At 45.9% G+C, this 23,891-nt stretch overlaps 2 protein-coding genes and 1 non-coding gene across 4 annotated transcripts in view; 1 reads left to right on the forward strand and 2 right to left on the reverse strand.

The window, feature by feature from the left end:
• Positions 1 to 23,891, reverse strand: part of MYCBP (MYC binding protein) — a 657,065-nt gene that overhangs the window by 257,528 nt on the left and 375,646 nt on the right. The window lies entirely within an intron of this gene.
• The window catches only part of MACF1 (microtubule actin crosslinking factor 1), a 387,658-nt gene continuing 364,269 nt past the window's right edge, over positions 503 to 23,891 (forward strand). For both annotated transcript variants that reach the window (XM_050797094.1, XM_050797116.1), the window contains exon 1: positions 503 to 846. In XM_050797094.1, the coding sequence (XP_050653051.1) occupies positions 753 to 846 (94 nt within the window). In that variant the 5' untranslated portion in view covers positions 503 to 752. The remainder of the gene's footprint in view (positions 847 to 23,891) is intronic.
• Positions 19,087 to 19,191, reverse strand: LOC126944718 (U6 spliceosomal RNA). The gene has a single exon (XR_007722160.1). It is a non-coding gene; the product is annotated as a U6 spliceosomal RNA (small nuclear RNA).

Here is a 23,891-nt window from a genome sequence, read left to right on the forward strand (position 1 = left end):
CATTGTGGTCTTTTGCCCTCTGCTTTCCCTTCAGCTTCTCCAGGTCCTTCTCCAGCAGCCGCACAGGCCCCGCTGGGTTTCTATCCAGCCAGGGGGCTCCCTCCTTTGTCCCGCTCCCGGCGGCGTAAGTCAGCGTTGACTGGGGCTCCCGCCCGCTCTGTGGAGCCGGCCCGGGTCTCCCTGCCGTTCGGCCGGCCTAGCCTTTCATTCTGACGCGCGGGCCTCTTACCCAGCCGGACTCCCGCGTGGGCCGGCCTCTCGCGCCCCTCGGCTCGGGCCCCAGTCCGGGCCGGGCGGGGATCGGCAGCCCCTGAGGGACCCGTGTGGGCAGCCCGGGCCCAGCCGGCCGCAGCCTGGGGCCGAGGACTCGCCGGGCCCCGGAGGCGGCGGGGAGAGGGGGCGGGGAACGGGCCGGGCCTGGCGCTCCTGACAGGAGGAGCCGCTGCCGCCGCCCGCCGCCGCCGCCGCCGCCGCGCCGGGGCGGGCTGAGGGAGGAGCGGAGCCGAGGGGTGGGGAGGCGGAAACGCTAGCCGGGACCGGCGGAGCGCGAGCGGGCCGGGTGCGAGCGGACTGAGGAGCGAAGCGCGACTGCCGGGCCGGGCGAGGCGGGCGGACAGCGGAGAGCAAGGGCGCCGTCGCCGCCTCTGATACGCACAAAGGGCCGAGGCTGGGGCCGCCGCCGCCGCCGCCTCAGCGCGCGGGCCTGGAACCGGCAGCCCCCGGGGCTCGGGGAGAACGCGGTGCGGGCGGCCATGGCCGGCTACGTGCCGGGTCAGCAGCCGGCCAACCGCAGCCAGGAGAAGGAGTTCGTGCAGGCGTACGAGGATGTGCTGGAGCGCTACAAAGGTAGGGCCGGGGACTGGCCGGCGCTGAGGCCCGCGGGCCGGCGCGGCGTGGCCTTCGGTACCGGTCGGCTCGGCCGCTGCAGGTGGGGCGGCCGGGCGGGGTCGCACCCACCGCGCGGGGCTTGGCCCTGAGCTGCTGCTTCTCGGGGCCAGTTTATTTACAGAGTTGAGATGAGCCTTCGGAACCCGCTCCCGGGGCAGTCGGCGCGCTCAGAGCGCCAGTTACATGATTTGCCCTATTATCCGGCCCCAGCTGGAAGGAGGCGAGACAAGGCGCTGGCCCGGAGACCGGCCGCCGTGGGGAGTTGCTGGGGAGGAGGAGGAGGAGTTGGGCGCGGGAGAAACCACCCGATCTGCTCTGGGTGCGAGCTTCCTCCCAGAGGCGCTCGGACCTCTGTGTGCCCGCGGAGAGTCTCTCCTTCGCCCTCTTTTGTCTCCCTGAGTCTCGGATGAGTCGCGTGGAAGCTGAGGTTGGGAAGCACCTTGGTGTCTTCGGGGTGGGGTGGGCAGCGGTGTGGGTGAGTGTGCAGGATTTGGTGGCGAGGCCTTCCCCGACCCCCATCTCCCCGGGGGTCTGGGCCTGCTGGAGGCAGGGGTCTATTTGTTTTTTTCCTCCAACATAAAGATTTGCCTTGGAGCTCGGATTTCAGCCCTGAAGGCTCTCTTGCGAGACACTTGTGCAAGTTAATGCCTAATCTGCGCCTTGGGTGTATGGGGAGAAAGTTTTGACAGGCAGAGGGCCTGTGAACTGCATTTCCCTAACTGCTGTAGGTGCCCCTGAGTGGCAGCCAGGGATGCGTGGCCTTGGGAGGCCCTTGCCTTGATCTTTAACATCCAGTTCTGGGATTTTGCTTTGGGTGGCAGTTATCCTATCCACAGACGGGGAGATTTTCCCAGAAACGACACAGGCAGCACTTTTCCCCATTTTATTTAGCTCGGGCCCTTGTGACTAGGCCCTTAGTTTCTTTTTATCTGAAGGAGAGAAAACTTCAGCCCCTATGACTGAGCCCAGCATACTTGTTTACAGCACCTACCCAGTGAAGGGAAACTAATGAAGAAGCTGTAAGGCGCCCCCCCTCCCTTTTTTTTTTTTTCTTGTGGCATTGGAACTCTGCTTGGGAATGCAGCAGGAAAAAAAATAGAGATGAAATGCGAAAAAGGACCTACTAGGGTTTCTACTTGTTCCCTCTGCATCAGCTCCTGTAAACTGTCCAGCTTTTCCTGCCTGCAGCAAGTTTTCTGTCAACCCCCTGTGGTCTTTCTTTTAAGAAATGTGGTTCATTTCAGAGCACAAAGAGGTTAGATTGTGCTGCTGAACTTCATTGAAAAAATGCTGCTCAGTGAATGGTTCCATTAAGTTTCCTTTGCAGGCTTTTGAGTAACACTGCTCTCTTCAGAGAGAGGAGATACATTAGGACCGTCTCGGGCTGTGACAGCTTCAAACGAGCAGAATTAAGGCCCAAAATAGGTGAAGAAATCTCAGCACCTCACTGGATGGTAGTGCTGGTGACCCCCAGCGGAAAGGAAGTTGGACTCCTAGCAAATGAGGCTGGGAAAGAAGGAGGCAGTAGGCCTTGTTCCAGGAGAGACCTCTTTTGTTCAGTTTTTTTTAGCTGTCTCACTCAGTTTGGCTTTCCTCTGAAGGACCTTGATCAGGTGTGTAGGAACTTAATCCTTCCCAGATACAGGTCTCTTTCTTGAGGGGAGGAATGAGTTAAAAATGGTTGCCTAAAGTAAAGTAACTCGAGTTGTATAAGGTGGTCGTGCAGTCTGCTCTTGTGATCCGTGCAGAACGATCTCTCTTCCCCTCACTGCACCATTCTCACTGGGAAGTCAGAGTGGCTTAGCATCCGGGCCTTTGTTACTTTGCTTATGGAATTCCTGCATTTTTCAGACTTAGAAATCCCCGTACTACCTTAATAGGAGAACAGTTTGTCTAAGCAGAGGAGTGAACTGGAATCTATAGAGTGACCAGGGGAAGGAGTTTGTGAAGATCATGCCAAGTATTGGTTTTGGAAAGAGAGAGGGAAATACTGATGATGATGGGGTGTTCTAGACCCTTATTGGCTGGTCCCCACATTACTTGGATCTCTCTCTGCTGCTATTAATTCATTCTACAGACTGAAGCAGGATTTTTATATGCAGAAGGAGAGCTAAAATTTTCAGCTGCCTAAACTGCCCCAAGGGCCAAGGTGAGAAGGGCAGTAATGTATTTGGAGTGTGAGGGAAGCAGAGCTGTGTGTATGTAGTGCAGCTGTATTAGGAATGGTAGTCAAGTATGGGTTTTCCAGAACTGTGCTTGGCAACTATTTTTTTTTCTGTGTGGTGGCAGTGAGCATGGTCTTGGCAGGATTAGATGATTCAGCATGGAAATAAATGCTCTCCCTTATTTCCTAAATGTCCCAAAGGTTCTTTCAGATAGCTGGCCAGTAAACAGGAGGCATTAGATAATAACGCTGGATTCTAACATTTCAGAGCGGGCAGCAACCAAGAGAACCAGGGTATATCCTTCATTTCCCCAATTCGCTGACAGCCATTAAAATCTGTCTTAGAGGTGACACAATGTTAGATGCCAGAATTCTGAATGAGATCTGGTTTTTGCCCTTGGTTATTCACATCTGGTAAGGGAAAGGTACTCGCAAACAAGTAGTTATGATACTGTGATAAGTGCTAGAACAGAGATACTATGGAAGCAAGAGGAAGGCTGAAGCCCTATTTGGGTTTACCTGGGAGATTTGACAAAGGAGGTGACATGAGAGGGTTTTTGTTTTTTGTTTTTTTGTTTTTGATTTTGTTTTGAGATGGAATCTCACTCTGCCGCCCAGGCTGGAGGGCAGTGGTGAGATCTCGGCTCACTGCAGCCTCCACCTCCCGGGTTAAAGTGATTCTCCTGCGTCAGCCTCCATAGTAGCTGGGATTACAGGCGCCCGCCACCACACCCGGCTGATTTTTGTATTTTTAGTAGAGACAAGATTTCACCATGTTGGCCAGGCTAGTCTCGAACTCCTGACGTCAGGTGATCCACCTGCCTCAGCCTCCCAAAGTGTTGGGATTGCAGGCGTGAGCCACCATGCCCAGCCAGCGAGGCTTTTAAGGATGAATAGGATTTAGCTCGATAGAAGAGAGGGTGGGCTGGGGAGAAGGCAGAGGAAGTAAATAGCACATGCAAAGGTATGCAGGTGTGATAGTGAATGGAAGGACTTAAGGAGTGAGAGTAGTTGGGTGCCACTAAAGGGCTAGAGTTTTGGTGGGAGCACATGATACTGTAAATAATCCAGGGTCTAGCTTGTAAAGATTCTTTTTTGACTTTAATCCATGGGCAGTGAGGGAGACATTGAAGGTTTTGGAAAAGGAACAAAGGCTGGGCACGGTGGCTCTCGCCTGTAATCCCAACACTTTGGGAGGCTGAGGTAGGCAGATCACCTGAGGTCAGGAGTTCCAGACCAGCCTGGCCAACATGGTGAAACCCTGTCTCTACTAAAAATACAAAAATTGGCCGGGTGTGGTGGCGTGTGCTTGTAATCCCAGCTACTCGGGAGGCTGAGGTAGGAGAACCACTTGAACCTAGGAGGCAGAGGTTGCAGTGAGCCAAGATGGCGCCATTGCACTCCAGCCTAGATGACAAGAGCGAAACTCAGTCTCAAAAAATAAAAAAACCAACAATTAGGATGCCAATTTTATTAATTCATAATAAGAGAACACCTGTCCAGTGGTTAGAATATTTATATTGGTCTCCGTGGCACCCTCTTCTAGTACCAAAGTGCTTATGAAGTTGAGTTACTAATCAGATGGTTGCTTTGTAAATAAGGAAACAAAAGAGAAGTGAATCAGTTCAAGGAATATTTCATCCAGATGGTACCGGCCGGTCACAAAATTTTCTTCTCTGTGGCTTGAGGTCCTTATGAACACCAGAGGAAATTAAGAGGGAATAGTTGAGGAGGTAGGAGAACCAGCATTTTATTCTTCTCCTAAGATAGAGACCAACTCTACTGAAGAAGCAGGTTACATATGAGCATAGTTTTAGGTTTTAAAGAGGTGGTTAATAACCAGCATACTTGGTTGATGGTGGTTGGTTCAGACGGAATTAGACTTTGGTTTTCACAAAGCTTTAAGGGCTAAATAGTCTTTACTTGCTGGGCTGGGCTAGGAATAAAAAAGAACATTCACATTTCGACATTGGTAACATCTATCCGGTACTTATAAAATTCAGATTTCTCACTAGGTGTTGTGGGTTATGTGAAGCTAGTTAGGACTAATTTTCATTTATCCTAGTGCAGAAAATAACTTACAAAACTTACTGCACAGAGGGCTACGAGTGAAGAGTCTGCATATTACTTAACATACAAAATTGATATTGTAGAAAGACTGTGCTTTGGATTTCTTCAGTTTTGGGCTCCAGTCCTAGTTTATGCCAGTTAACTTCTACTGTGTGACCTTGGAAAAGTTTCTCTGATCTTTTGGGTTTCTCATTTGTTATAATAGGGATGATAATACTAACTTCTTGGGATTCATGAGACTATAAATGAGCTCTGGGTGTATATTAGTCCTTTAATGTTTCATTTTATTTTACTTTATTTTATTTTGAAATGGAATATTGCTCTGTTGCCTAGGCTGGGGTGCAGTGGCATGATCTCGGCTCGCTGCAACCTCTGCCTCCCAGGTTCAAGCAATTCTCCTGTCTCAGCCTCCTGAATAGCTGGTGCTATTAGAGGTGCACGCCACCATGCCTGGCTAATTTTTTCTGTATTTTTTTTTTTTAGTAGAGACGGGGTTTCACCACGTTGGCCAGGCTTGTCTTGAACTCCTGAGCTTGTGATCCGCCTGCCTCGGCCTCCCAAAGTGCTGGGATTACAGGCGTGAGCCTCCGCGCCTGGCCTATTTTATTTTTTAACTCTTTTCTCTCCTTTTCTTTTTTTTTTCTATCTCCTACCAGAAGGGTCCTTTAATGTTTAGAAAAACGTTGCATTTATATCTTATTTAAGCTTTATATGTTATATCCTGAAGGATAGTATTACACAGATGAGTAAATTTAGGCATACAGACTTAAAATTACTGTCTGAGAGCCAGGCTCCAGATTTCTGGGTGAAGGTTTCACATTGTATCACAGAAGAAAGTTTTAAAATCACAGCAGATGACTTGGGTTAAGTGAGATGATTGTGAAAATGCTTTGTTAGTATCATTATTGTTGTTAGTTTTAGTTTCTGAAGTATAGTCACACGCTTTAAGTGACACACATTTCCAGATCTCTGAACTGTGGAGAATTTCTTTTTCCCTTATTATGGGAGAAGTTTTATGATATATAAGTCACATCGAAATTTTCATACAAAAATAATGTGGTACAAAATGATGAAATTTTGTTAACACAGTGATTGGAAATTATGGGCTGAGGATTTGGGATTGTTTACCTAAGTAATGCTCTGAAGCGACCTCTTGGTTATATGTAGATTCAGCTTATTTATCCTTTTTAATGGAATTTTTTTTTTTTTTTTTTTTTTTTTTTTGAGACAGAATCTTGCTTTGTTGCCCAGGCTAGAGTGCAGTGTGGTGAGATCAGGGCTCACTGCAGCCTCCACCTCCCAAGCTCAAGTGATCTTCCCACCTCAAGCCTCCCAAGTACCGATTTTTAAATATTTTGAAGAGACAAGGTCTCACTACGTTGCCCAGGCTGGTCTCAAACCCCTGGCCTCAAGTGATCATCCCGCCTTGGCCTCCCAAAGTGCTGAGATTACAGGCTTGAGCCACTGTGCCTGGCCTACACTCAGTTTTTAAGTTCCTTTTTAGAACAAAGTCCTAGAGTTGGAGTGGATAGTTTTTAGCCAGAACAAAAGAGTAATTGCTACTTCTGGACATGAACACTGTTAATTCAGAAAGTGAGTCAAGTCCGTCTGCTGGGAAATCACAAGTTTTGGCCACGTTCATGCTGTTGAAATAATAAAATGTGTCCATGTGCTAACAGTGCTTATGGGAGCTACTGCCTTGTCTTGAGCTTGTTGGCAAGTGACATAATACAAACCAGGGAAATGCACCAGCTTAAGCCTATTATCCTGGTATTTTTCAGTGCCAATTCCAGGTTTAAGAGATCTACGATGGAAAGAATACTTCAGAGTGCACATCTGAGAACAGAAATATCCCAAGATCAAAAGTCACAAATAAACAATTATAGATTGTAAGGAGTCTGTTGTGTTTTCTCAATGTTCTTGAAAACACCCAGTCTTTCTACTCCTTTTTCTAAGTAAGGTTGGCCCTTTCAGCTTCTGATAATTATATATTGAGCCATGTTGTGACTAGGTTGTATGGAATGCGAGAGCTCCTGCTTTTACTCTCATGGTTTTGACTGGAATTGAAGCCTCTCTTGTCTGGCTTCTACTGGTGGCATTTACTAATTTTCTGGCCTGGTAAATGGCTTGTGGTATCTAAGAATGTTTATTCCAATTTTTTGGAGACAGGGTCACCCATGCTGGAGTGCAGTGGTACCATTGTAGCTCACTCTAACCTCGAACTCCTGGGCTCAAGTGATCCTCCTATCTCAGCTTCCCGAGTAGCTAGGATTAAAGGTGCATGCCACCATGCCCAGCTAATTATTATATTTTATTTCATAGAGATGGGGTCTAGCAATGTTTTCTAGGCTAGTCTGGAATTCCTGGCTTCAAGCCATCCTCTTGCCCTGGCCTCCCAAAACACTGGGATTTCAGGTGTGTATCTTCTGAAAGTAACTAGTTTGTTATTTCTAATGAAATATTTTTTTCTTCCAGAGCTTCTCAGTTCCTGAAGTAAATTAGAATGAATCTCTTATTCTTTGTCTCTTTCAGGGCTTTTCATAATTTGACTTACTCTGCACACCCAACTATACCAACAGTTACCGCCTAACACAGTTCTCTTCTCCATTTGGGCTGAGCTTAGCAACCCTTCCCCTTGGGTCCTGTGCCTTTGTTTACATTCTCTTTTCCAGGAATGCCCTCTCCCTTCCTGATTATTAAATCTTTGTTTTGTTTTGTTTTGTTTTTTTGAGACAGAGTCTAGCTGTGTTGCCCAGGCTAGAGTGCAGTGGCATGATCTCAGCTCACTGCAACCTCCACCTCCTGGGTTCAAGTGATTCTCCTGCCTCAGCCTCCTGAGTAGCTGGGATTACAGGTGCATGCCACCACGCTTGGCTAATTTTTGTATTTTTTAATAGGGATGGGGTTTGCCACGTTGGTTAAACTGGTCTCGAATTCCTGACCTTGTGATCCGCCTGCCTTGGCCTCCCAAAGTGCTAGGATTATGGGTGTGAACCACCGCACCCAGCATTCAAATCTTATTTCTTATTTATCTATTTTTTTTTTTTTTTTTTGAGACAGGGTTGCTCTGTTGCCCAGGCTGGAGTGCAATGGTGTGATTATGGCTCACTATAGCCTCGACTTCTTGGGCTCAAGTGATCCTCTCACCTCAGCCTCTTGAGTAGCTGGGACTACAGGTGTGTGCCACCATGCCTGGCTAATTTTAAATATATGTGTGTGTGTGTGTATGTGTATGTGTGTGTGTGTGTGTGTGTGTGTGTGTGTGTGTGTGTTTATTTATTTATTTATTTTTTTCTTTCAGAGTTGAGATCTCCCTGTATTGCCCAGGATGGTCTCCAGTTCCTGGGTTCAAGTGATCCTCCTGCCTCACCCTCCCAAAGTGCTGGGATACAAGTGTGAGCCACTGTGCCCAGCTTATCTCTTTTTTATTAAAGCCAAGCATGAAACCTGCGTTCTTCATGCGGCTTTCTCTGATTACTCTAAAATTAATCTTTCCTCTGTCATCCAGGCTGGAGTGCAGTGGCGTGATCATAGCTCACTGTAGGCTCGAACTCCTGGACTCGTGATCCTCCTGTCTCAGTCTCCCAAATAGCTGGGACTGCTGTGTTTCCGTAATGAAGTTTTATGCTCTTTTAGTGTAGGGACTTTTTATACTTCTTATGTATGTGGGTTAATTGGTAGGGGATTTCTCTTGAGAGAAGGGGCGAGCATATCAGTGCATATGTTATTTTTAGAGACATGGACTTTGATTTATATTTTTAAATAATTTCTTTTCATATTATGAACATATATTAATGTGGAAAATTGTAAACAATACAGGAAAGTATACAGAGCTTTAGATAATATGCTTTCTGTGGTTTTTGGGTGGGGGATGTGTGGGGGCAGGAGATGGAGAGGCAAGCTGACAAACAGGTAGATGCTTGGGAGAGAATGGAATGCGCAAGGATGGGACTTTTTTTTTTTCTAGATGGAGTCTTACTGTGTCACCAAGGCTGGAGTACAGTGGCGCAATCTGAGCTCACTACAGCCTCCGCCTCCTGGGTTCAAGCCATTCTTCTGCTTTAGCCTCCCAAGTAGCTGGGACTACAGGCATGTACCACCATGCCCGGCTAATTTTTGTATTTTTGGTAGAGGTGGAGTTTCGCGAAGTTGGCCGGGCTGGTCTCGAACTCCTGACCTCAGGTGATCCACCCACCTTGGCCTTCCAAACTGCTGGGATTATAAGCGTGAGCCACCGTTCCTGGCCAAGGATGGGATCTTTTTTGCTTGCCTGGGATCTTATATCCTCCACTTGCTGTGGCTACCTAAAATTGTGTTATAGTGTAAGTCTGCTTTCATTGGGCACAAGCTTTTATTTTTCTCTGTTCAAAATTGCTTTCTTCTATATGACCATGTGTCAACCATCAGGAATGTTCCAATTATCAGGGATGATGAGTAGTCACCTAAGACTCATTAAATAATTGGTCAGTCAGCATCTTTCTTTTAGGCAAGAGCATTGCCAGATGTATCGTTGGATCCCCTCTTACCATGGCAAATTTCTGTAGTGATTTTTATTCAGAACAATAAACACAATTCCTTTGTGTTGATGAAAAGAAAGGGCTTGCTTGAAGTGTCTTTTGGAGTTTATAGTTTTCAACCTGCAGGAACATGTTGGATTAAGACATATAGGAAGTGATTTTTTTTTTTCTGTGCTTTTTAGTCAGTCAACAACCATGAATAAGCTCACTGTGTGCACTATATTCTACTAGTACCTATAAGCAGATACTATGATGGGGAAAGTGGTATTAGGGAGATGGGTGAGACACTTAGAAACACTGAAAGAATGATATTGAGATTAGGGGTAGGGAGAGGAAGATCCGGAATGCTAGTAGGAAGAATTTGAATTTTATGTGACAGGCAGGATTACTGAAGAGGTTATGTAAATTATGGATGACAGTGGAAATCTACTCTCTGGGAAGCCGCATTGTAATTGAGTCATGAAGTTAGATTAAGGGATTACTTTTTTGGGATTTTTAAATTTTTTTGAGATAGGGTCTTGCTCTGTTGCCCAGGCTGGAGTATAGTGGGGTGATGATAGCTCACTGTAGCCTCAAACTCCTGGACTCAAGCGATCCTCCTGCTTCAGCCTTCTTAGAAACTGGGACTACGCCCAGCTCTAGGGATGACTGTTAAAGAAGAGAGGGTCATATTTGAGAACATTTTGGGCAGGTACAGGGAATTAAGTTTAGATACTAACATTGCTAATTCTTTTCTAGAAGATTTGCCTTGAAAAATAATTACCCCTCATCCCAGGACTTTTCTAGAACAAAGTTCTCTTCTTTTTTTTGTGACAAAGTCTTGCTCTGCTGTCTGGGCTGGAGTGCAGTGGTGCGATCTTGGCTTAATGCAGCCTCCTCTGTCTCCCAGGTTCAAGTAATTCTTGTGCCTCAGCCATTCGGGTAGCTGGGACCACGGGCTTGCACCACCACGCCTGACTAATTTTTGTATTTTTAGTAGAGACAGGGTTTCGCCGTGTTCACTGGTCTCGAACTCCTGGCCTCAAGTGATCCGCCCGCGTCGGCCTCCCAAAATGCTGGGATTACATCTTACTTCTTTAATAAAAATCTTTTAAAGATTTTACTGTGGCCTGGCACACTCATGCCTGTAATCCCAGCACTTTGGGAGGTCGAGGCGGGTGGATCACAAGGTCAGGAGTTTGAGACCAGCCTGACCAATATGGTGAAAACCTATTGGGCCAAAAATTAGCCGGGTGTGGTGGTGCGTGCCTGTAGTCCCAGCTACTTGGGAGGCTGAGGCAGGAGAATTGCTGGAACCCAGGAGGTGGAGCTTGCAGTGAGCTGAGATTGGGCCACTGCACTCCAGCCAGGGCAACAGAGTGAGACTCTGTCTCAAAAAAAAAAAAAACAAAAAACTTTTACTCTTTCTGAACTTCTTAGATAGGGCTGTGCATTTGAACTGTAACTCAAGGTTGTATTTCTTAGCCTTTACTTCTCATTTAAATTAGCAATGCTGAATCCCCCAGTCCACCTATTCTACCCATTCTCTGGACAGCTTTCATTGTATGTTTCCAGGAATAAATACCTGGCAAGAATTGCATAAGAAATACCCTTAAATCCCCTCTGAGAGCTGAGTACAGTAGCTCAGGCCTGTAATCTCAGCTACTCGGGAGACTGAGACAGGAGGATTGCTTGAGCCTAGAAGTTTGAGGCCAACCTGGGCAACATAGTGAGATCCCTGTATTGAAAAAAAATCCCCTCTGCAATCTTCAGAGATATCTATCTATCTATCTGTCTGTCTGTCTGTCTGTCTATCTATCTATCTTTTTTTTGAGACAGGGTCTCACTTTGTCACCCAAGCTGGAGTGCAGTGGCATGATCATAGCTCACTGCAGCCTCAATCTCCCAGGCTCAAGTGATTCTCCCAACCTGACCCCCCAAGTAGCTGGGACTATAGGCACATACCACCACACCTGGCTAGTTTTTGTGGAGATGGGGTTTTGCCATGTTGCCTAGGCTGGCCTTGAACTCCTGAGCTCACGCAATCTGCTTGCCTCGGCCTTCCAAAGTGCTGGGATTACAGGTGTGAGCCACTGTGTGGAGGCCAGTTATATCTTGATTTGCTAATCTCCCAGGGTGTCAGCAGGCTTGTTTGGAGGATCCATTTGTTCATTTAATTTTTTTTTTTTTTGAGATGGAGTCTTGCTCTGTCACCCAGGCTGGAGTGCAATGGCGCGATCTCCACTCACTGCAAGCTCCGCCCCCCGGGTTCATGCCATTCTCCTGCCTCAGCCTCCTGAGTAGCTGGGACTACAGGCACCCGCCACCATGCCCGACTAATTTTTTTGTGTGTTTTTAGTAGAGACAGGGTTTCACCGTGTTCGCCAGGATGGTCTTGATCTCCTGACCTCATGATCCATCTGCCTTGGCCTCCCAAAGTGCTGGGATTACAGGCGTGAGCCACCGTGCCTGGCCCATTTATTCATTTAGTTAATAAATATTTATTGAATGTCTACTATGAACCAGAGAGTAGGCGACATGCTGAGACGACAAAGATATTGTCCTTGTATCTCTATGATCTTACTGTTTAATGGAGGAAACATATTGGCAAACTGACAGTTACTGTCTATTGTAGGGAGTGCTATCATTTAGAGAAATACTGGTGCTGTGGTAGTGAAGAGGAGTACCCAGTATAGCCAGAGTGGGAAAGTGTCCAGGAAGGCATCCAAGAGTAAGTGAAACCTGAATTGTTACCTAAAGGATGTGGGACCCCGAGCAAAACGTTTGGGGAAAGAGCATTCTGGGCAGCATGAACAGAAGTAAGGGGATGAGCAAGTTTGAGAGGGGTAATATTGGGCATTGGTAAGGTTGGAGCGTAGGATGTGAGGGAAGGAGAGATGAGATCAGGTAGGGAGAGTGGACAGGACAAAAATGTTGACTGGCTTTGTATGTCATATTGTATAGAGCTTGGACTTTATCCTAAAGGCTTTTGGGAGCCATTAAATAAAAGTAGGCAAGGGGCCGGGCCTGGTGGCTCACGCCTGTAATCCCAGCACTTTGGGAGGACGAGGCGGGTGGATCACGAGGTCAGGAGATCAAGACCATCCTGGCTAACATGGTGAAACCCCATCTCTACTAAAAATACAAAAAAAAAATTAGCCGGGCGTGGTGGCAGGCGCCTGTAGTCCCAGCTACTCGGGAGGCTGAGGCAGGAGAATGGCGTGAACCCGGGAGGTGGAGCTTGCAGTGAGCTGAGATGTGCCACTGCACTCCAGCCAGGGCAACAGAGCGAGACTCCGTCTCAAAAAAAAAGTAGGCAAGGAAGACTGTGCTTAGATTTACATTTTAGGAGTACTCTTCCTCTGGCAGCAGTGCCAAGGAAGGTAGGGGCGGGGAGGAAAGACTAGTGGTGGACAAGTTAGGAGGCTGTCACAGGAATTTAGGCAGGGAGTGAAACTAAGGTTGTGAAAGTAGTAATGTAACAAAGCAGGCAAATCAAGAAATGTGAAGGGGTAGCATCCATGTGTTTTGATGACTAATTGAATGTGGTGTATGAGGGGGAGAGGGAAGAACCTAGGATGACTTGCAGGTTTCTGGCTTGGGTATTTGTGTGGGTGGGTCGTGTCGTGAACTAAAATAGAGAATATAAGAGGAGGAAGGTTATTTTCAATGAAGTAGTGGCAGTGTTGATCCAGGAGAAGATACTGAGTTTAATTTAGGTTACATTGCGGTCGAGGCTTCTGAGGAATGCTAGGTAGAGATGTCCAGGAGGTAGTTGGTTGTAATGAACATGGAACTTAGGAGAGTGATAGGTGAGAGGGTGAGAGAGTCATTAGCTTATTAAACCACAGCCATAGGAGGGGAGAAGGAGCTGGCTTTAGGAGTGTATGTATATCGAGACAAAAACTCTGGGGAACTCCAACAGGAGAATGGTGTCAGAAGCAGAGTAAGAGGATCTCCTGAAGGAAATTGTCCACAGAAAGAGAGTGGTCAGAAAGGTAAGAGGAACAGGAGAGAAGTGAGTTTCAAGGAGTGTGTGACATACAGTGTAGATTATGCAGAGGTCAAATAAGACAAAGACTATAGATGTTGATATAAAGGTTACTGTTACTGGAACGTTTTCAGCGGAGTTGTGGGAAGTGAATGGAAAGTGCAGAAGAGGAGTCAGTGACCTTTGGAACTTGGACTTTGAAGGAAGAGAAGGAAGACAGGTGAAGGGTGGGGAGAGTTTTGTTTATATATTGTAACGTAGGAGAGACTTGAGCATGTTTATTTTAAGTGCTGTTTTGAAAGAGCCAGTAGAGAAGGAAGATATAATAAAATTCAAAAAAGGGAGATAAAAATTGATGGAGCATGGGATCTAGAGTCAAGTGTGTCTTTCAGAAAGGTCAGAGGGTAAAAAGTAAGAATGCAGGTGATTAAGTTGGTTGGTTAGAGGTGTAGGAACTTGAGGGGATTTCTCCTGATGCTCATATTCTCTCTATGAAGTAGGAGGTGAAGTTATTTGCTGAGAGTCAGGAGGAAGGAGAGAAGGGTGTGTGTGTGTGTGTGTGTGTGTGTGTGTGTGTGTGTGTGTGTTCCCTCTAGCCCTAGAAGCACTCACCAACCTGATTGTAATAGATTCCAAGGCAGACAGGTAGATTGATCCAGGATCAGAATTTCCCAGCATAGTTTTGACAGAAGAATAAGGGGTCCTTGGGCCGGGCACAGTGGCTCACGCCTGTAATCCCAGCACTTTGGGAGGCTGAGACTGGCGGATCACGAGGTCAGGAGATCGAGACCATCCTGGCTAACACAGTGAAACCCCATCTCTACTAAAAATACAAAAAATTAGCCGGGCGTGGTGGCAGGTGCCTGTAGACCCAGCTACCTGGGAGGCTGAGGCAGGAGAATGGCGTGAACCTGGGAGGTGGAGCTTGCAGTGAGCCAAGATCATGCCACTGCACTCCAGCCTGGGCAACAGAGTGAGACTCTCTCAAAAAAAAAAAAAAAAAAAAAAAAAAAGGCCCGGGGGACCTTGTAGTTCGTCTAAAAATGTAGCATCAGTTTCATTATCGATTATTTGTATGTATTGTTCTCTGGCTGGCTTGTATTTTGGCCCCCCAGTAACATTGTCTACTCCTCTGGGAAGGAGCATATATGGAACTTGCATTCCTGCTTGTCATTTAGCAAAGTGCTACGCAGAAATTAATTCTTATATTTTTGTTGAGATAATTTGACTTTTGGACAGGACATCTTGACTTTTGACATAGAGAGAGGCTTTCCTCACTTGTGGTCTTTAATCCCCATCTCATTATCTGACATGGATAGTGGAGGATTCGTTGGTTTGAGAGTGAACTCCAGGCTTAGCTTCTTCATTAATCTTAACAGGTTAGCTTTACTACTCTCCCCAAGGTAGCTGAGCTTAGAAACATTTTTGAGCTTTGCTTTCCATGAAGGTTACATAGTTAGTATACCCAGTTCTATTTGCACTAGGCTTGTGAAGACCTGGGTTTTTACAAGACTGGACAGAGGGACTACTGTGGAAAATGCAGCCTCCTTCTTGTTTGTTTTGGCAGGCAGGCAATGAAGGAGATAGATTTGTTCTCATGACTCAGAGCCCTACCTGCATTACCTTAACAGGTTCAATATAACCACCACCTTTCAGATGTGATAGTGTCCTTCAGAGTTTATCTGACCTTTATATCTAAAAAGAGTATTAGTTACCCTTTGTCCTCTACTTGCTTGGTTTTTTTTTCCACTGTAGAGGATATTTCCTAATGTGTTAGGGCCAGCTCAGAATTGATGTAGTTATTTCCCATTGGCACATTCCACATCTTTAGTTGTTTATTGCCATGTTCCCCACAGTGTGGCTTGTTTTGTGCTCCTTATTTTGTGAAGTTGGACTCTTATCAGATAAACTTGCCATGAATCACACTGGGGAGTGGAAGGTATGTCTCCACTAATTTGGAGAATCTTTGATCTTGTTTTCACTCCCTGGTTTGGCTTGTCCAGTACAATTTGTCTCTCAACCTGCAAGAGGGGTGTGTGTGTGTGTGTGTGTGTGTGTGTGTACTTGGGTGTCCCTTGCTTGTGGCTTCATCTATTGCCATGAATGGTTGACTTTAGGGCATGCCTCTTTGTGTATACAGACTTCCTGTACTATTGTTATCACCATCAGCAAAAATGTCTCTGTTAAGAGCCTCTTTGAATGTAGTATATAGTATATAACACTGAGAGTTCATAAACCCTCTGTCCTCTAGGGATTTACAGTATATAATACACATTACAAATGACAAAAGATGATAAAGAATGTGTAAGTGGTTGAACAAATAATGGATGATTACTCCTCATTTAGCTATCATTTTCACAGTAGAAGATATGCTAAAAAGACATGTAGTCAGTGAGGAAGAGGATTAACAGAGACAAGACCCTCTTCAGCTCCAACTAAGATGGCAGAGAGCTGCCACCTGTGGCCCTTTGGTACCAGGTGATTTCTCTCTGATATCCTTTGTAGTCATGCAGGACCTTTTGGCCATATTATCTATACATATGGGAAAGGATCCTAACAGGACCGTTGCTCTCTAGTGGTGACCTGTCACTGAAGTGGGAGGCTCCAGTTTCCAGCAGGGAGAGTGCCTGGAAGGCTTGGCTCTTCTGGTACAGTTATCTTTGTAACTTGAGGAAATTTATTCCACACCTACTACAAACACTCGTGTGCTCACAAGCACCACAGACAGAGCAGCAGCCAAGGCGAGCTGCAGCCTGAGCATGGGTCAGTGCAGGGTTGGAAAGAAGCTAACTGACCTGGCCTGAGTCACCTCTAGAAGGGCAGAGTGTAGCACTTGTCCTAGCCTTTGTTGGTTAGTTTCCCAAATGGAAAACAGGGACCAGAATAGGTGGAGTACTTTGAGGTCCTCATACCTGTCAGAGGACTGGATCCTTGTTTTCGTTCTTGTTCTTATTGTTAATAAGTGTAATAACAGTATTCATTTAATACTGCCTTTATTAGGAAGAATGAGGAACTGCCAAAGGGCTGGAAATTTTCTTTACTTTCCCTGTGGGAGAGAAAGATAGATGGAGCATTACGTGCCCATCTCTCAGGCCTCCTCTCTCTGATTATCCTGTGGGAAGTACTTGGAAAGCAGTGAGGCAGTGGAGGGAATGGTCTAGGCCTTGGCATGAATATGTGGTTGTGAAGGTGTAAGACAAAATATCTTGTGTAGCTGGAGCACAGGTGCTCTGGTAAGAGGAAATAGGTTTGGGGGCAGTATTAAGGGGGCTAATAAATGCAGAAAATAGTATTTGTTGCTGTCATTAGTTGCTTTGCTTTGCCTTGCCTATATATGTTGTCTGATAGCAGAACCGAAACTCCAGCATCCTTTTGTCTCCTCCTCCTCTTCCTCCTCTTTTTCTTGATTATTTTCTGACTTATAAAGATGTATAATATCTCCAGTAAACAGGCTTGTGATGATATGGAAAGTTAAATAAATAAAAGTTCTAGAAATTGGAAAACTAAGTGGTGATTTCATTATGGTCTTTAAATATAACAAGTGTTATAGGCCACGGTGGCTCACGCCTCTAATCCCAGAACTTTGGGAGGCCAAGGCTGGCAGATCACCTGAGATCAGGAGTTCGAGACCATCGTGACCAACATGGAGAAACCCCGTCTGTACTAAAAATACAAAATTAGCTGGGCGTGGTGGCGCATGCGCGTAATCCCAGCTACTCAAGAGGCCGAGGCAGGAGAATCACTTGAACTGGGGAGGCGGAGGTTGTGGTGAGCCGAGATTGTGCCATTGCACTCCAGCCTGGGCAACAAGAGTGAAACTCTGTCTCAAAAAAAAAAAAAAAAAAAAAAAAACCAACCTAAAAAACAAACAAGTGTTATAATTGTAATTCTTGTAATTCCTTAAGCCAAAACTCCCTTATAACATTTCTTAGTTTTTGTTGTTGTTGTTGCTGTTACTTTTCATGTGTATTTGTCTGAACTTCCCGGCTGTATTGTGATCTCTTTGAAGCTCTAGATTATGTCAGATGAGATGCATATGATGCACTTCATGAATTGAGCCACTTTGCAAATGATGCTGGTTGTTTTATTTCTTAGTGTTTTCAGCAACTTCCAGCACCTTTCACAATGTTTTTTTCCACGTGGTTGTTCCACAGATGTTGCATACTTGATATGTCCAAAAGGGACATTGTTGTCCCCGTCCCTGCTCCTGGGTCTGCCCTTCTCCTATGTTCCTGATTTTACTGAATGCTTTTCCCATCCATCCAGTGGTGAAATTCTAAATACTGAATGCTTTGTGTAAACTAAATATATAATCTGTCCTTTTCAGAGCTTAAGACTAAAGTGTTGCTATCAGATGGAGAATTGTAATGTGCAGAATATAATAAAGCCTCTTTTTTTTTTTTTTTTTTTTTTTTTTTTTTAGAGACGGGAGTTTCTCTCTTGTTGCCCAGGCTGGAGTGCAATGGCACAATCTCGGCTCACCGCAACCTCTGCCTCCCAGTTTCAAGCGATTCTACTGCCTCAGCCTCCTGAGTAACTGGGTTTACAGGCATGTGGCACCATGCCTGGCTAATTTTGTATTTTTAGTAGAGACGGGGTTTCTCCGTGTTGGTCAGGCTGGTCTCGAACTCCTGATCTCAGGTGATCCACCTGTCTTGGCCTCCCAAAGTGGTGGGATTACAGGCGTGAGCCACCGCCCCTGGCCAATAAAGCCTCTTTATACCATTTTCTAATTTCCATTTCATAGAATTTTAAAACTGCATAAGCCTTTAACCTCTGTTTCTCAAATTCACTTTCCCCTTGGGATGTTATAATTCTACTTCACCTGACTCCTGGAACTCCTTGTTATTATGTAACATATTTTATTTATTTTGGTTGTTGTCTGAGTCTTCCTACTACAATGCAAACTTTTTTTTTGAGACTGAGTCTCACTGTATTGGCCAGGCTGGAGTGCAATGGTGTGATCTTGGCTCACTGCAACCTCCGCCTCCTGGGTTCAAGAGATTCTCCTGCCTCAGCTTCCCGAGTAGCTGGGATTACAGGTGTGCACCACCACACTCGGCTAATTTGTGTATTTTAGTAGACATGGGGTTTCACCATGTTGGCCAGGCTGGTCTTGAACTCCTGACCTCATGATCCACCCACCTTGGCCTCCCATAGTGCTGGGATTACAAGTGTGAGCCACCGCACCTGGTCAACAATGCAAACTTCTTTAAAAAAGATTTTTTAAAAAAATGTTTTTGGGTACGTAATAGGTGCATGTATTTATGAGGTACATGAGATGTTTTGATACAGGCATGCAATGTGAAATAAGCACATCATGGAGAATGGTGTATCTATCCCCTCAAGTATTTATCTTTGTGTTGCAAACAATCTAATTACACTCTAAGTTATTTTAAAATGTACAAGTAAGTTATTATTGACTATAGTCACCCTTTTGTGCTATCAAATATTAGGTCTTATTCTAACTATTTTTTTAAAATGTAGAGCACTTCACGAATTTGTGTGTCATCCTTGTGCAGGGGCCCTCCCTAATCTCTCTGTTGTTCCAATTTTAGTATATGTGCTGCTGAAGTGAGCACTAGAATGCAAACCTCTTTTTTTTTTTTTTTTTTGAGACGGAGTCTTGCTCTGTTGCCCAGGCTGGAGTGCAGTGGCCGGATCTCAGCTCACTGCAAGCTCCGCCTCCCGGGTTCAGGCCATTCTCCTGCCTCAGCCTCCCGAGTAGCTGGGACTTCAGGCGCCCGCCGCCTCACCCGGCTAGTTTTTTGTATTTTTTAGTAGAGACGGGGTTTCACCATGTTAGCCAGGATGGTCTCGATCTCCTGACCTCGTGATCCGCCCGTCTCGGCCTCCCAAAGTGCTGGGATTACAGGCTTGAGCCACCGCGCCCGGCCTAGAATGCAAACTTCTTAAGAGTAGAGGTTTTTATTTGTGTATTAACTCATTTCCCTAGCACCTAGAAGAGTGTCTGGTGTAAAGTAGCTGCTCCAATAAATATTGAATGAATGAATTGGAAATGTTAAGTTAGTTCACTCTTGTTCCCCATAAGGAAAAGAGGCATGGAAAGGAACAATAACTTCCTCAAGCTAAAGCCATATCTCCTTACCAGGTAAATGGATTTAAAAAAAAAATTAAATAAAATGATGCTTAATCACAGTTCCTTAATGTGGTTTGGTACTAATGTGTATTATGTACTTAACTGTATTATCTCTATGAAGAGGGGTGGAGAAGCAAAAGGGAAGAAGCTAATATATATTGAGCCCTTCCTATATGCCAGGTATTTTGTTTTATTTAATTAATTAATTTATTTATTTTTGACACAGAGTCTTGCTTTGTCACCTGGTCTGGAGTGCGGTGGCGCGATCTCAGCTCGCTGCAACTTCCGCCTCCCAGGTTCAAGCGATTCTTGTGCCTCAGCCTGCTGAGTAGCTGGGACTACAGGCACGTGCCACCACTCCCGGCTAACTTCTTATATTTTTAGTAGAGACAGGGTTTCGCCATTTTGACCAGGCTAGTCTCGAACTCCTGACCTTAGGCGGTCTGCCCACCTCGGCCTCCGAAAGTGCTAGCATTATAGGCTTGAGCCACCGTGCCAGGCCAGTCTTATTTAATCGTCATAAATGACTTCCTATGATAGTCCCGTAACCTTACTAGATTTTAACGGATGAGGGAACTGAGGCTTAAGGAACCTATATCACTTCCCGGAGGGTCACACAGCTAGTAAGTGACTGAACTGGGTTTCGAACCCAGGCCTGATTAACTCCATTTGGCCTTCTTTTACCTTAAGGCACAGGAAAATTTTGGATTCGTGGTCTGGGTTGCTTTAAGATTCCCAGATCAGACTACTCTTGAAAATGGTCTGATTGGCCGGGCGCGGTGGCTCAAGCCTGTAATCCCAGCACTTTGGGAGGCCGAGACGGGCGGATCAGGAGGTCAGGAGATCGAGACCATCCTGGCTAACACGGTGAAACCCCGTCTCTACTCAAAAATACAAAAAACTAGCCGGGCGAGGTGGCGGGCGCCTGTAGTCCCAGCTACTCGGGAGGCTGAGGCAGGAGAATGGCGGGAACCCGGGAGGCGGAGCTTGCAGTGAGCTGAGATCCGGCCACAGCACTTCAGCCTGGGCGACAGAGCGAGACCCTGTCTCAAAAAAAAAAAAAAAAAAAAAAAAAAGAAAATGGTCTGATTTGAACTACTCAAGTAGAGTTACAAAAATTGTTTACCTTAAGATAACCCCATGGAGCAGTGGGGTTGTGTCTGTAGGGCTGTTGAGTAAAAAAAAATCCTGTGTTTCACATACTCCCACTCAGTTGTATCGTATATAATTCACATTTCAGACTTTCTTTTTAACCAGGGATCCAGAACAACTATAGAAAGGTGATTATGTAACATACTTGTACAGTGCAGCCACTTTTGTGTTTGGTAATTTTTTTTTTTTTTTTTTTGAGATGGAGTCTTGCTCTGTCACCCAGGCTGGGTGCAGTGGGGCGATATTGGCTCACTCTAACCTCTGCCTCCTGGGTTCAAGCAGTTCTCTACCTCAGCCTCCCGAGTAGCTGTGATTACAGGTGCCCACCACCAAAGTTGGCTAATTTTTTGTATTTTTAGTAGAGATAGGGTTTCACCATCTTGGCCAGGCTGGTCTTGAACTCCTGACCTCGTGATCCACCCGCCTCAGCCTCCCAAAGTATTGGGATTACAGGCGTGAGCCACCACGCCTGGCCAGTAGTACTCTTAAGCATGAAGAGCACAAACAAAAACTATGTCTAAAATATAGGGCAGGTAGACCAGGTGAGGACAGGTGAGGACTAAACCCAGTTGAAATTCATGGTTTCAGTAGTAAGTGGGCAGATCATAATTACCTGTGTTGCTCAGAGACCTAAGCTGAGAGTGGGGGTGGGGAGAGGTCTCACCCATTATCTTTGGAGAAATGATGGGAGTAAATAACCCATAGTTTCCAGTTTATTCCAGAAGCATTCTCGCCAGAGCCACAATGTTGATGTGGATTTTGAGTTGGACCTTGTTACTGCAAATCATCCAAGGTTAACATAGTTTCCTTAGTTTTCCTTATACCACAGACATTCATTTTGAACGCCCTGTTAGCTTCCTCTTAGGTAGCTTTGTGTAGCCTACCTTAGAAAGGAGGGTGGGGTCCGGAACGGGAGAGGAGGGAATAGTGAAAGTGACAGAAAAACAAAGGTCTAATTAGGAGGTTCCTCAGTCATTTGGGAGTAGATCTTTTTCATTAGCTGATCCCTGAGATAAAGGATGGAGATGGTGATCCAGGAGGAGGAGGAGTTGTAGTAATCAGAAGCAGAATAGAATAACTTGGCAGTCAGTGGTGGTCCAAGGACCAGCATTTGATAGCTTGTTAGAAAAAAAAAAAAAAAATATATATATATATATATATATATATATATTTTATATATATATATATATATTTTTTTTTTTTTTTTTTTGACAGAGTCTCGCTCTTTCACCCACGTTGGAGTGCAGTGGTGTGATCTTGGCTCATTGCAACTTCTGCCAGGTTCAAGCGATTCTAGTGCCTCAGCCTCCTGAGTAGCTGTGACCACAGGTGCATGCCACCACACCCTGCTAATTTTTGTATTTTTAGTAGAGATGGGGTTTTACCATGTTGACCAGACTGGTCTGGAACTCCTGACCTCAGAAGATCCACCCGCCTCAGCATCCCAAAGTGTTGGGATTACAGGCGTGAGCCACTGTGCCTGGCCTGAATCAATTTTAATTTTATCAAGATTCCCAGGTGACTTTTTTTTCTCTTTGTTTTTTTTTTTTTTTTTTTTTTTTTTTTGAGACAGAGTCTCGCTCTGTCGCCCGGGCTGGAGTGCAGTGGCCGGATCTCAGCTCACTGCAAGCTCCGCCTCCCGGGTTCACGCCATTCTCCTGCCTCAGCCTCCCTAGTAGCTGGGACTACAGGCGCCCGGCTAATTTTTTGTATTTTTTAGTAGAGACGGGGTTTCACCGTGTTAACCAGGATGGGACTTTTTTTTCTCTTAAGGCAGAGTCTTACTCTGTCGCCCAGGTTGGAGTGCATTGGTGTGATGACTGCTCACTGCAGCCTCAATCTTCCCGGGCTCAGGTGATCCTCCCACCTCAGTCTCCCAGATAGCTGGAACTATGGCTTGTGCTACCATGCCCGACTAATTCTTGTCCTTTTTTTTTTTTTTTTTTTTTTTTTTTTGTCTGAGACAGAGTCTTGCTCTGTCATCCAGGCTGAAGTGCAGTGGCGAGATCTTGGCTCACTGCAACCTCTGCCTCCCAGGTTCAAGCAATTCTCCTGCCCCAGCCTCCTGAGTAGCTGGGATTACAGGCACATGCTACCATGCCTGGCTACGTTTTTTTGTATTTTTAGTAGAGATGGGGTTTCACCTTGTTGGCCAGGCTGGTCTCGAACTCCTCACCTCATGATCCGCCTGCTTTGGCCTCCCAAAGTGCTGGGATTACAGGCGTGAGCTACCTCACCCAACCAATTCTGGTATTTTTTTTTTTTTTGTAGAGATGGGGCTTTGCCATGTTGCCCAGGCTGGTCTCAAGCTCCTGAGCTCAAGTGATCCGCCCACCTTGGCCTCCCAAAGTGCTAGGATTACAGGCATGAGCCACCACGCCTGGCCCCCAGGTGGTTCTTTAATTTGATTCTGTGCCTGTTAAAGTTTGAGAAGCACCAAGTTTGTGATTAGGTGGTTAGTGCAAGAGGCTTTGGAGTTGGACGGACCTGGGATTGAAACCTGGTTTGGCCATTTACTACCTGTGTGACTTTAGATAAATTATTTGAACTCTCTGTGACAGTTTCTCATATGTATAATAGAGGAACTCTCTATTTCATAGAGTTGTTGGGGAGAGTAAATGACATGGTGCATTTTGCAACAGACACTATCTTAGATTTTTTTTTTTTTTTTTTTTTTTGAGACGGAGTCTCGCTCTGTAGCCCAGGCTGGAGTGCAGTGGCCGGATCTCAGCTCACTGCAAGCTCCGCCTCCCGGGTTCACGCCATTCTCCGGCCTCAGCCTCCCGAGTAGCTGGGACTACAGGCACCCGCCACCTCGCCCGGCTAGTTTTTTGTATTTCTTAGTAGAGACGGGGTTTCACCGTGTTAGCCAGGATGGTCTCGATCTCCTGACCTCGTGATCCACCCGTCTCGGCCTCCCAAAGTGCTGGGATTACAGGCTTGAGCCACCGCGCCCGGCCTGACACTATCTTAGATTTAATGAAATTTAGTAATGTCTGTATCATATTAAGCACTGAGTCTAGCACAGCC

The sequence above is a fragment of the Macaca thibetana genome, chromosome 1 (genome assembly GCF_024542745.1).
Source record: "Macaca thibetana thibetana isolate TM-01 chromosome 1, ASM2454274v1, whole genome shotgun sequence".
In the NCBI taxonomy this organism is placed as follows: Eukaryota; Metazoa; Chordata; class Mammalia; order Primates; family Cercopithecidae; genus Macaca; species Macaca thibetana.